Source organism: Antechinus flavipes, chromosome 4, assembly GCF_016432865.1.
Source record: "Antechinus flavipes isolate AdamAnt ecotype Samford, QLD, Australia chromosome 4, AdamAnt_v2, whole genome shotgun sequence".
NCBI classification, from domain to species: Eukaryota; Metazoa; Chordata; class Mammalia; order Dasyuromorphia; family Dasyuridae; genus Antechinus; species Antechinus flavipes.
In genome coordinates, this window is record NC_067401.1 from 17,839,620 (window position 1) to 17,851,632 (window position 12,013).

The 12,013-nt window shown below is 53.3% G+C and overlaps 1 protein-coding gene across 5 annotated transcripts in view; it reads left to right on the forward strand.

Annotated features, from left to right (window-relative positions):
- ELN (elastin) overlaps positions 1-10,732 on the forward strand; it is a 67,874-nt gene extending 57,142 nt beyond the window's left edge. For 3 of the 5 annotated variants that reach the window (XM_051991945.1, XM_051991941.1, XM_051991944.1), the window contains 7 exons: positions 361-474; positions 1,479-1,532; positions 2,079-2,171; positions 4,346-4,390; positions 5,654-5,683; positions 7,406-7,456; positions 9,322-10,732. In XM_051991945.1, the coding sequence (XP_051847905.1) occupies positions 361-474; positions 1,479-1,532; positions 2,079-2,171; positions 4,346-4,390; positions 5,654-5,683; positions 7,406-7,456; positions 9,322-9,365 (431 nt within the window). In that variant the 3' untranslated portion in view covers positions 9,366-10,732. The remainder of the gene's footprint in view (positions 1-360; positions 475-1,478; positions 1,533-2,078; positions 2,172-4,345; positions 4,391-5,653; positions 5,684-7,405; positions 7,457-9,321) is intronic. The other 2 variants (XM_051991942.1, XM_051991943.1) reach the window with 2 other exon arrangements.
- The last annotated feature ends 1,281 nt before the right edge of the window (positions 10,733-12,013 follow it).

The following is a 12,013-nucleotide window of genomic DNA, read 5'->3' on the forward strand; positions in this document are numbered from 1 at the left end:
CCCAGCCCCCTAAGTCCCTGCCGAGCTCGCCAGATAGGGGACCGCTCCTCCCTGTCCCTGCGGGCCTTCGCCCACCCCGTGGGAGGCGCCCCCAGCCACGGGTCCTCTTCCTCCTCCTCCATGCCTCCTACAGCAACATCCCCTGGAGTGTGGTTCTCTGGAAAGAACTCCATGGCGCCTACTGTGTGCTGAACACTTTCCGATTATTATCTCACTAGATCCTCACAGAGGGGAGGTGCCGTCACTAGCCTCATGTTACAGATGGGGAAACTGAGGCAGAGTGACTTGGCCAGGGTCTATGAGTTTCGGAGTCTGTGACTCAACGATGATAAGCGGCTTTGTTCTCTTCACGCTCCGCAGGCGTTGGAGGAGCCGGCGGGCTCGGAGGCAGAGGCATCCCCGGCGTTGGAGGCATCCCCGGCGTGGGAGGCGTCCCAGGTGTAGGAGGCATCCCAGGTGTGGGAGGCGTCCCAGGTACGGGTAGCGAGCCATCTTTCCTGAACCTGTGTGTGGACAGACCCTCCTCGTGTTCCCCTGCTCACTTCCCACTCAATCCTTCCTCCAACCCTCCACTCGGACCCTTCCCCAAGCCTGGAAATCTTTCCCCTCAACTCCAGCAAATCCCAATGATCATCCCCCAAGCAGTAGGTGCCTCCTCCCCCAGGAAGACTTCCCTGATCACCCCAATCCCCCGCTCACTCCTCTAAGCTCCTCAGCTCTTCCTGTCTGGGCCTCCCTGTGGTCCCTCTGCCAACTGCGATGAAAACCATCTTTTCATGAGATTCAGTCTTCTCTTCTTAAGCAAACTCTAAACTCCTTGAGGTCAGAGCCTCTACCTCCCTTCCTGTGTCTCTCCCTCGGGCACAAGACAATAACAGCCAGAGATGCTGAAGAGAAGCCCCATGATAATGGAGGGGTGGAGGGATGCATTGTGAATGGGGGAAGGAAGGAAGGAAGGAAGGAAAGGAAGGAAGGAAGGAAGGAAGGAAGGAAGGAAGGAAGGAAGGAAGGAAGGAAGGAGGAAGGAAGGAAAGAAGGAAGGAAGGAAGGAAGGAAGGAAGGAAGGAAGGAAGGAAGGAAGGAAGCAAGGAAGGAAGGAAGGAAGGAAGGAAGGAAGGAAGGAAGGAAGGAAGGAAGGAAGGAAGGAAGGAAAGAAGGAAGGAAGGAAGGAAGGAAGGAAGGAAGAAAGGAAGGAAGGAAGGAAGGAAGGAAGGAAGGAAGGAAGGAAGAAAGGAAGGAAGGAAGGAAGGAAGGAAGGAAGGAAGGAAGGAAGGAAGGAAGGAAGGAAGGAAGGAAGGAAGGAAGGAAGGAAGGAAGGAAGGAAGGAAGGAAGGAAGGAAAGAAGGAAAGGAAGGAAGGAAGGAAGGAAAGGGAGGAAGGAAGGAAGGAAGGAAGGAAAGAAGGAAAGGAAGGAAGGAAGGAATTCAGACAGGTTGGACTGGTAGCAGAAGTCTGAGCTTCTCTTCTCTGGCCCACAGGAGCAGGATCTCCAGCTGCAGCCGCCAAAGCCGCTGCCAAAGCAGCTAAGTACGGTGAGTGTCCATCTCTGCCCCGGCCCGAGCCCACTCCCACGCACTTGGAAGAACTCTCCCTGTCTCTTCCCGTCCTCACTCAAGATGCTCCTGGTCCCTGGAATCCAGTAAACTGGAGATTCCAGCCTCGGAGCCCGTTCATTTGAGCTAGGAGACGGGGATGGGGGTGGAGGAGCTGATCTTAAGAACATTCTCTATTATACCAAGAGATCCACTGCTTCAGGAGAAAGCTGGGGGGGAATCCCAAGAAATCAAAGGCTTGTGAAAAGGAGACATGCAGAATGAATGGGGTGTCTGGGGGCACATAAGGGAAGAGAAAGGCGGAGAGGGATAGATGGGGCTGAGGAAGGCTGGAGTGGCGTTACTGGGTGAGGGGCAGCCCCGAAGATTCCAGTGGTCTTGCGTGTCCCCCGGCCTGGGGAGAAGACATGGCAGCTGTGGCATCTCGGGAGAGGAGGCAGCAGCTGTGCCGGGGACCCCCAGGCCCCTCTCCCAGCATGCCCCTGTGTTTCAGGGCCCACATTTTAGCCTCTCCCTCTCCCATAGGTGCTGCCGGTGGCCTCGTGCCAGGAGCTGGAGGCCTCGTGCCAGGCTTTGGAGTTGGAGGCTTGCCAGGGACCCGAGGGCTGCCAGGGGCAGGTGAGTCCTCTCTGAGACCGAGGTTGTGTTTCAGCCCAAATCAATAAACAGCAAGTTCTTGCGAGTGCTTTCTCTGTGCCCGGCATCACGCTAAGTGCAGGAGAAAAGGGAAAAAAGTAAAAATGGCTCCTGCCCTCAGAGAACTCACATTCTAATGGGATGGGGCTGGACCAGAAGGTTCCTCCCAAGCCAACCTGCCAGGAGCCCTGTAGCTGGGTGTGGATATGGAGAACAGGGAGAGGGAGAAAGAGTCGGGGGCTTATTTCCTGAGGGCTTCTGGGTCCTGACTCACACTGAGCTGGACCCTCAAGGAGAGACAAAGGAGAAAAGGGTCATCTCCTCATCCTTGGGGGTCGGGCAGTGAGTCCCCGTTACAGGAGAGCCAGGGGGCTAACGCAAGGGGAGCCACCACCTCCCTCAGAGAGCTCCTGGGCTGAGGGGGCACGGGGAGCCTCTCCTTGGAAAGCCCCTATCTGATGGCTGAGCCTGCCTTCCAGAGTCCACTGTCTGATGAGGGGAAACATGGAGCCCTTAATCTCCCCACCAGCACGTGAGAAATAGATAGATAGATAGATAGATAGATAGACGACAGACAGATAGACAGACAGACAAATAGATATCAGACAGACAGACATCAGACAGGCAGATTAGATAGACACACAGATAGATGGATGATGGCTAACTTCTCTGTAGTTCAGCACTGTCAATGGGACAGCACAGAGGGAAGGGGGAGGGGAGTCCAGGAGCCCAAGGTGACCCTGAGCAGGGCCAGCCATTGATTCTCCCCTCCCCGTCTTTCTCCCTCTCTTCCCAGCCCCCTTCTCTCCCATCCCCCAGGCCAAACAGACAAGTGCCTGTCAGGGCAGCCCAGGGGAGGCTCCCTCCCTTAGAGCCCCGTGGGGCCCCACCCCCATAGCTCCACCAGGGAGGATGATGGGAGGCAGCTGGTCGGGAAGTCCCTTGGCACCGGGCAGTGACTGCCCGGAAGGCTGGGTCAGAGGCCTTGGCCAAGGTCTTCCAGACCGGGCCCTTGCAGGAGGGACCAAGCCTGGGTCCCGGAGCTTGGGACAGAGGCCCCGGATTTCTCCTGAGACTGACAGGGCAGAGATGCGATTCCCCTTCTTCGGGGTCTGGCCCCGGGGACCAATGACCTCTCTTCTTACTGAGCCTCCCAGCAGCCCCGGGGAGTGGGCGAAGTCAGGCACTGGGGCAAGGTTAGAGTGAGAGGCCCAGACAGCCCCATTTCTGTCCCGGACCCCCGCCCCTCCGGTCGCCCAGACTGACACCCAGAAGCGCCCTCCTCCTTCCCTCTCTCGGCCCTTCCCCCACATCCAGGCAACTGCCAGATCTCGGGTCTGTCCTCCTCGTCCCCTCTCTCCCTTCACAGCCCCTGACATCACTTCTCTGGGGTTTTTCTTTCTCTGCGAGGAAATTGGGGTTAAGCGACTTGCTCAGGGTCACACGGCTCCCAAATGTCGTATCTGAGGTCGCATTTGACCTGAGTTCAAATCCAGCCCCGACAGTTACTAACTGCCTAACCCTGGGCAAATCCCTTAGGGTTAAGGGGTAAATTCTGTCTGCCTCAGTTTCCTTATTTGTAAAATGGGGATGATAAGAGCACCTTATGTCCCAGGGCTGTGGTAAGGACCGAATGAGATAATATTTGTAAAATACTTAGCATATACAAGTGGTGACTATAATAATTATTATTACTCTTCCCTTCCCACAATGCATCCCAGGCAACGTGGACTTTTTGCTGTTTCCCACACGTGGCTCTATCTCCCTTCTCCTATGCCTTTGATTGACCATCCCCCATGTCTGAAACCTACACCATTCTCAACTTCACCTCTTAAAATCCCACATTCTCTCCATCAGTCAACATGCATCTATTAAGCGCCTACTGTGTGCCAGACACTAGAGGGGAAAATGCAAAGTTTCTCCCACTGCCTTATATGGCAGAACTGGAGTTAGGGAACCAGGGTCCAACTATTCACTATCAGTCGTTCTCTGAAAAACCCTGAGAAGTCAACATATCTCTGAGACTCAGTTTCCTCATGTGTAAAATGGGGGATTGGGCCAGGTGGCCAATGATTCTGTGGTCATTCCGGCTTTAGAGTCCGCATCCTCTGATCTCACCATCCCAGCCATCGCTCACACGTGCTTCCCTCTCTTAGCAGGTGCCCCGTCCCTTGGCTATGGATATTCACCTATTTTCCAAGGTAGGTGACATCGGCAAGATCCACCCTCCCTTCATGTTCACAGACCGGGGCATTCTCCTCCCCAACATGCATTTAACTAGCAAACCACTGCCCATCAATGAGCCCCAACTTCCTCATCTGTAGAATGGGAATAAAACTTCTTATTCTATCACCTCCCTCCCAGGACTGGCATGAGGAAAACCAAGTGCTACAGAAGAAAATGCAATTGTTACCCCCAATAGGTCCCCTCCTTTTCCTGGACCTGATGGCCCTGTCACAAGTGAGCTGGAGCCCACTCTCCTTTCGGCCCAGAATCTTGACAAAAGGGATGAAGACTTAGATTGGGCAACAGCAAAGCCATCCCCTCCCATCTCCTTCTCCCTCCTTCCCCCCACCTCTCTATTTCTCCTATATTCTTTCTTCTCCTTCCTTTTTTCCTCTCTCCTTCCTTTTCTTTCTCCCTCTCTTCTTTTATTCCTTCCTTAATCTTCCTACTTCTTTTCCCTTTCCCTCTCTCCCTTATTCTTTTCTTCTTTCCTTTCCCTTTCTCCTTTCTTTCCCTTCCCTCTTTATCTCCTTCCTCTTCTCTACCATATTCCCTCCATTTCTACCTCTCTTCTCTTTTCTCTTCCTTCCCTCTTTGTTCCCCTTCCTCCCTTTTCTCTTTCTTACTTTTTCTTTCTCTTTTCCTTTATTTCTTTCTTCTTTCCTTCCTTCATCTTCCCCTTCCTTCCTCCTTCATTCTTTTCTTCTTTACCTCCTTCCCCTCTCTCCCTCCTTTCTTTTTCCCCTCCCTCTTTGTAATTCTATTCTTACCTCCCACACTTCCTCTATGTCTTCTCCTTTTTTACTTTTCTTTTAGCTCTTTTCTTTCCTGCCCTCACATATCCCAATCACTTTTTAACTTTGGCAAAGCACATTTCATGTATTGTCTTTAACACACACGCGCGTGCACACACACACATATACACATATCTCTGTGCGATGGAAAGGGCAGACATGATTCTTCCCATTTTACAAAGGAGAAAAGCTGAGTCCAAAACGATTAAGTGATACAGGGAAAGTCACAAAATGGCAAATTCCTGGCAGAGCCAGACTACCGACTACAGAAATGTGTCCGCCAGAGATCCTTCTCCAGCCGCCTTCCCCAGGACTTGGACTCAGTCTTTCCTATCCTCGGGAGTCTATGGGGCGTCCTGTTTCCAGGCAGGCTGGGAGAGGGAGGCTGAATGCTTGTTGACCGAATAAAAAGGAGACTCATTTTCCTGATCTCTTGTGTTGCAGGTGCTGCAGCTGCTGGACTGGGATATGGTGGTAAGTAAATCTATCCCAAGATGGCAACATCCATGTTACAGGATTCAGACGGATCTAGAAAATCTACTTTCATTGGCTAGGCTTTTTTGTACTGAGCATCCCTTACCATGAGGCACTGGGATTGCTCCCTGAGGGATCCAAATATGGCCAAAATAGGATCTCACACTCAAGAAACTTATAATCTAGGAGCTAGACAAGATGTACAATGCAGACGTGATTCCTAACTCAAGGTAGGATGGGAAGGGGAGAAAATCCCATAGGAGTTGAGAGGAGGGTAGAAAGATCAGGGAAGACTTCCTAGAAAAGGTGGGTCTTGAAGAATGGCTAGGATTTGGAGGGAGAGAACATTCGGGGCCGGACAAAGGCCCAGAGGCAGCCGTGGGACAGACACAGAGCATTCAGACTGAAGAACGGCAGCGAAAGTTGGCAAGGCCACATCGTGGAGGACCTCGGATTCAGATCTCATCCTCTTGGCCACTTTGCTCTTAAAAAAGATTGAGAACCCCCCCAAAAAGCTTTTTAAAATGTGTGTTCTATTCATATTTACCCTATTAGAGATGAAAACCGATCACGTTTTAAAAGATTTAAATATTTAAAATGATTTAAAATATATAAAATATTTTTAAAGAATAATATTATCTTTATGAAAATAACAGTTTTATGAAATATTGATTTTTATATTTATGAAAATAACCATTTTCCAAAACAAAACGTAATGAGAAGAACAGTTTTGTTTTATATATTTTTGAAGAGCTCCTTCACATCTGGCCTAATAGAAGACAGTTGGATTTTCCTATCTGTATTCCATCTGTTGGGATATGTTGTTTTGGTTTCGTATATCAAGAAAATCTAGTCTCGAACACGTATGGAGTTGGCGCAGGGAAGAGTATTTTAAAAGGCAAATGATGTCTTAGTATGGAAATGTATTAGATTTCCCAGACTTCCTGAAAAGGTCGCAGGAATCCCCAGGCGGAGGTGTGATAAAGTCAATAAAATAGTGAAGAACTGAGTGTTAAATGTTCAGTGTTTATATTTACACCTTAGAAATGATCAAATGCTACCAATCAGGGCCTCTTGATCATTTTGTGGATTTCTAGACCTAAAGTGGTGGGGGAAATGTGAATAATGTAGATTAAATTTAATAGTGTGCCCTGAATGTATTTTCTTTCCCTGGAGAGCTGGTTGTTAAATATTTGCCAGCACACTCTTGCCTCCTGAAAGTATATTCTGAGAACTGGTGCTCTAGATCATGGGGAGCCATCAAAGGTTCGGGAGTGAGATCATTACCATCTGGCAGATTTTAAAAAGTAGACTGGTAAGAGGGAAATGTGTGCCGAGATTTAACAGCCGTCCAGGTGTTATTAGGCAGGTATGGATTAGGAAAGGAAGAAAGGGTTTGAGCTCTGGTGGCGGGTTCAGATCCTACCCTGATGTTTGCCGCCTCGGTCACTTTCAGGCAATAATCTCTCCAGGGAGAGATTGTGGGCTGGGACTAGCCGGCCAGCTCCTGTGCTCTAGACTCAGGGTTTTGTGAGCAAGAATCCCCATCCCCAGGGAACTGGGCCGCCCGACCAGCCCCGGGTGCTAAGGACCTGCCACGGCCTCCCCTCGGGCTCCTTGCCTCCTGGGGCTGAGCTGACCAGGGCTGGGCGGAGGAGAGGGCAGGAGCCCGCAAGGGCCCTGATTCACACGTGTTCTCCCCCTTCCCCTTATCTTCCACAGGAAAACCTCCCAAACAGTACGGAGGCGCCCTAGGAGCCCTGGGATATCGAGGTATGTGGGGGGAAGGGCAGGTGCCCCCTCTGAGCGGTGAGAAGGTCACCCAAAGCCCAGCCGCCTCCTGGTCCCGCCCCTGGGCCCTGCCAGGGCAGCCTTCTCTAGGCCCTCTGGTGTGCCCGAGCCGTCTTCCAGGACCCTCCTCCCTGTCCTCCCCTAAGGTCAAAGCAGAGGGCTTCGGGTCCCGTCCTCCTCAGTGACCTCTCCTACAGGGAGCACGGGGAGAAGGAGACAGACAGACAGACAGACAGAGATGGAGGGGGGAGGGGAGGGAGGCAGGGCATGTCAGAGAGACAGTGACAGATGGAGGGAAAGAAAGACAGAAACAGTGAGAAAGAAACAGAGATGGAGGGAGGAAGGGGGGGAAGGGCATGTCAGAGAAAGAGACAGAGAGAGACAGACACAGACACAGAGACAGACACAGGGACAGACAGAAACAGAGAGACAGAAACAGAGATGGCGGGGGAAAGGAACGGGGGGGAAGGGCATGTCAGAGAAAGAGACAGAGAGAGACAGACACAGACACAGAGACAGACACAGGGACAGACAGAAACAGAGAGACAGAAACAGAGATGGCGGGGGAAAGGAACGGGGGGGAAGGGCATGTCAGAGAAAGAGACAGAGAGAGACAGACACAGACACAGACACAGACACAGAGACAGAGACAGAGACAGAGACACAGAAAGAAACAGTGAGACAGAGACAGAGACAGTGAGAGAAGAAAAGGAGGGAAGGCATGACAGTAAGAGAGACACAAAGACAGAGTGAAAAGCAGGTAGGAGGAGAGAGGAAGGACAGAAGAGACTGAAGAGAGAGAAAAGATAAAGGGGGAGAGAATTAAAGGAGAAGGAAAGAAGGAGCCAAAAGGGGAAAAGGAGGGGATAGGTGAAGAGAAAAAAAAAAGGGAAAGAAAGGGAGAGAAAGCCAAGGGACAAATTAGTGGGGCAGAGGGAGGTGAGGGGGGAGCCTCCCCGGCAGGATCTGGAGCGGTTTGTTCCTCCCTGGCCCTCCCTCCTCCCACCCCCGGGGTAGGTTTGCTCCCCTTATCTCCGAGGCTCCTCCCCGGAGCACAGGCCCAGCCCCATTGGCCGGGTGCAGAACGGGAGCACCATGACTCCTCCCCCAGCAGTCTGAGGACAGGCCCGAGAACGAGATCTAGGCCCATCCTTCCTCCCCCCCGCCCCCCCCAGCAGGACCCGGGGGCAAGGTCAGGGCCAAGCCAACCTGCAGTGGCGGGACTGGGCCTCTGCTCCCTGCGTGCACCTTGGCTGCCACTAGGTGGCGGTAAAGAGTCTCACATGGGACCTCCTGGGTCTGAGAGCCGCTGCTCCTCCAGGAGTCTCCTTTGTGTGTGTGTGGGGGGGGGGGGGGAGGGGAGGGGGGCGGGGAGTGAGTGTGTCACGGGGGGAGGGGGGAAGGGGAATGAGGGGGGGGCGGGAGGGGGGGGGGGACACTCTTTTACTAAAGTGGAGGAAAACAAACGATTAAGTCCGACAAACATGAGTCCCAGGGGCCGGTTGCGGCCGGAGCAGCCGGGGCTTCTCCGGCACCTCCCAGAATGCTGATGAAATTGTGACTCTCAGACACACTATTGTGTGAGTGTGTGTGAGTGTGTGTGAGTGTGTAGACCTTAACCCGACTGGTATGACGCGCCTGTGTGTGCCAGGCACTGTGCCAAGGTCGCTGCTCTCCTCCCCATCCTCTGACCCTGAGCCCCAGCGAGCTCCCGGGACCTCGAGGGCACTTGTGACCCAAGGACGTCGGGTCAATGTTTTTCACGCCTTTTTGAGCTGAGCTGCAGGTGGCCCTTGGGCCCTCCCCCAGGGGCGGGGCCGCTGACCGGCTTTCTCTCTCCTCCCCAGGGGGCCCGTGTGTGGGGAAGATGTGCGGCCGGAAGAGAAAGTAGATGTTCCCAGAAAACCCGACCCGCGACCTCATGAACTTTGGTGCTACTGCCTAGTCTAGAATGTATACCTTGAGTGACTCCCTCTCCCGCCCCTGGCCCTCCCTCCCCTCCCCCTCTCCCAGGTCAGATCCTTCTCACTGGAGGGCTCCTGCAGGCCCCCACCCGTCCGGGGGCCCCGGGGCAAGCAGGCCCAAGAACCAGGGCTCAGCTTGGAACTCGGGCCCCTGCCCTAAAAGAACGGGGACGGGGGGAGGGGCCAGCTCCCTCCCCCCACCCCATTCCCACCTAGGAGCTCTCCCCTCCGTATTCATGATCTTGAGGGAAAAATGGTGCTACTCGTTGGTGCTTCTCACGTTCTTGGGGGCGAGGGAGGAGGGAAGAGGGGAGTCCCCTGGAGGAGCCCCTCCCCCAGGGGCTCCTCCAAGCACAGTCCCGGGTGTTTGCAAGACCTGTCCCCACCGGGAAAGGCCAGCCCAGGCCCCAGCCCCGCCGTGCTCCCCCCGGGACGACCGGTCTTTGGGGTTGGGTCCGTTTGCCTACCTTGTACCCAAGCACTTTAAGTCCGCCTCAGTCCTGGTTTTGACCCACCTGGATCTGACCCCCCCCTTCAGAGGGCTGTCCCTTCAGTCTCCCCCGGCGCTCTTCATACCATCCGTGGAGCCCGAAGACTGGGAACAGCCATCTTTTGGGAATCCCTCCTTCCGCCCCCCTCCCCGCCCACCCCTCACCCCCCAAAGCCCCCCAGTCTGGCGAGAGGCTCCTGCCCAGCAGACTTGAATGTCCCTCGGTGAAGCCCTCCACCTGTAGGCCCTGTCCTGGTCTCCCCCCCTCCCCTCCCCCAGCCCGGCCCCCACATCCGCCTCTGGCGTCGGGAGTGGGGGAACGCATGCATGTACTCGCCATTGACAGCGACTCCAGCCCCGCCAGGCCGCGGAGGAGGCCGAGCCCGGGGCAGTGGCGGGAGGGGAATCGGAGGGAAACGCGGGCCCAGAGCCCCTGCCCGTCCCTGGCATATCTCACACAGCAGTACTGTATCCTGTCCCTTGAGCCCCTGGGCGTCAGAGCAACTCTTGCCAACATTCAGGCCCCGTCTCCGTGTCTCGCTGTGATAGATCAATAAATATTTTATTTTTTGTCCTGGATACTTGGGGTTTATTTTGGTTGGGGATTTTTTGTTTGGTTTTGTTTTGGGGGGTTAAATTTTTCTGGTTCGGGGAGCTGCATTCCCACAGAGGGGCGCTGACCCCCCTGCATCCATTTTAATCACTTTGGTATCACTTTGGATGGAACACACTTTTTTTTTTATAAGAAAAGGAAAGTAACTGCTTCAGAAAACAGACTAATAAATGAAAACCTTTTAAAGGAAATGGCGTCCTGGTCTCTTTGGACTTATCTCGTTCCCTCGTAATCCATCCATCGGCCCCGGGAGAGCGGGGAGGCTACTGGAGGCCGGGCGGGAGACACTCCTAGGGAGCTCAGGGGATAAGGGAGGGAACAAGATCCATCCGAGACCCCGGGAGAGCGGGGAGGCTACTGGGGGCCGGGCGGGAGACACTCCTAGGGAGCTCACGGGATACAGGAGGGAACAAGATCCATCCGAGGCCCCCGGGAGAGCGGCGGCTACTGGGGGCCGGGCGGGAGACACTCCTAGGGAGCTCAGGGGATAGGAGAGGGAACAAGATCCATCCGAGGCCTTCAACAAACATCCTGGAAACAGGGATGATGTTCAGGCTCTGGGCTGGGCACGGGGGTCACACAGAAAGGACAAAAAGAACCCTGCCCTCAAGGAGCTTACTTTCTAATGACCTAGAAAACAGTTGAGTGTTTGCTGCAAAGGAATCAGAAAGGGGGAAGGGAAATGGAAGGACAGGAGGATTTAAACAAGCAGAAACAATCACGGAATCCTAGATTTCGATCCAGAAGGGACCACCACGGTCACCCAGTGCAACAGATGAGGAAACTGAAGCAAAAGGTGGGATTTGAACCTGGCTCCTCCAAAACCAAATAATTGACTTCTCCCACCATCCCAGACAGGGAGAGCTTATTCGTAGGAAACTCCATTTTAGAATCGGAAGGAACGTTTGACATTAAAAGGCGCAGAAATCTAGAACTTTGAAGGAGCTGAAACTATCTTGTCTGACTCCTTCCTTCTCCAAATGAAGAACCTGGAACCCAAAGAGAAGCAGAAGCTGGCTCAGGCTCACACAGGTAGTACCTAGAAATGCCTGAATTTGAATCCAGGTCTCCAGATTCATGATTATAGGATCATGGGAGTCTCGGTTTAGAACTTGGAAAGGACTTGGCCGGTCCCTGAGTCCAAACCCATCATTTTCCTTAGGAGATATAGAAAGGTTAATGAGTAGCCTAGAGGCAAGTGTCTGAGGCAGGATTTGTGCTCAGGTCTCCCTAATTCTGGGTTCCGTGTTTATACCATTACAGCAAGAAGCGTCTTGTAATTGCCCTTGAGGTCTACGGTGTTCTAGGATCTCAGCCATATAGACAAGTTAATTGATTAATTAACAAGCGTTTTTAGTGCTAGCTCCATGATGGCATCGAGCTAAGAGCTAAGTACTTTTTAAGTAAGAAAGGTAACAGCACTGTCCCAGATTTCCTGACAATACAATTAAGTGAGGGAGGTCACCCGCCTC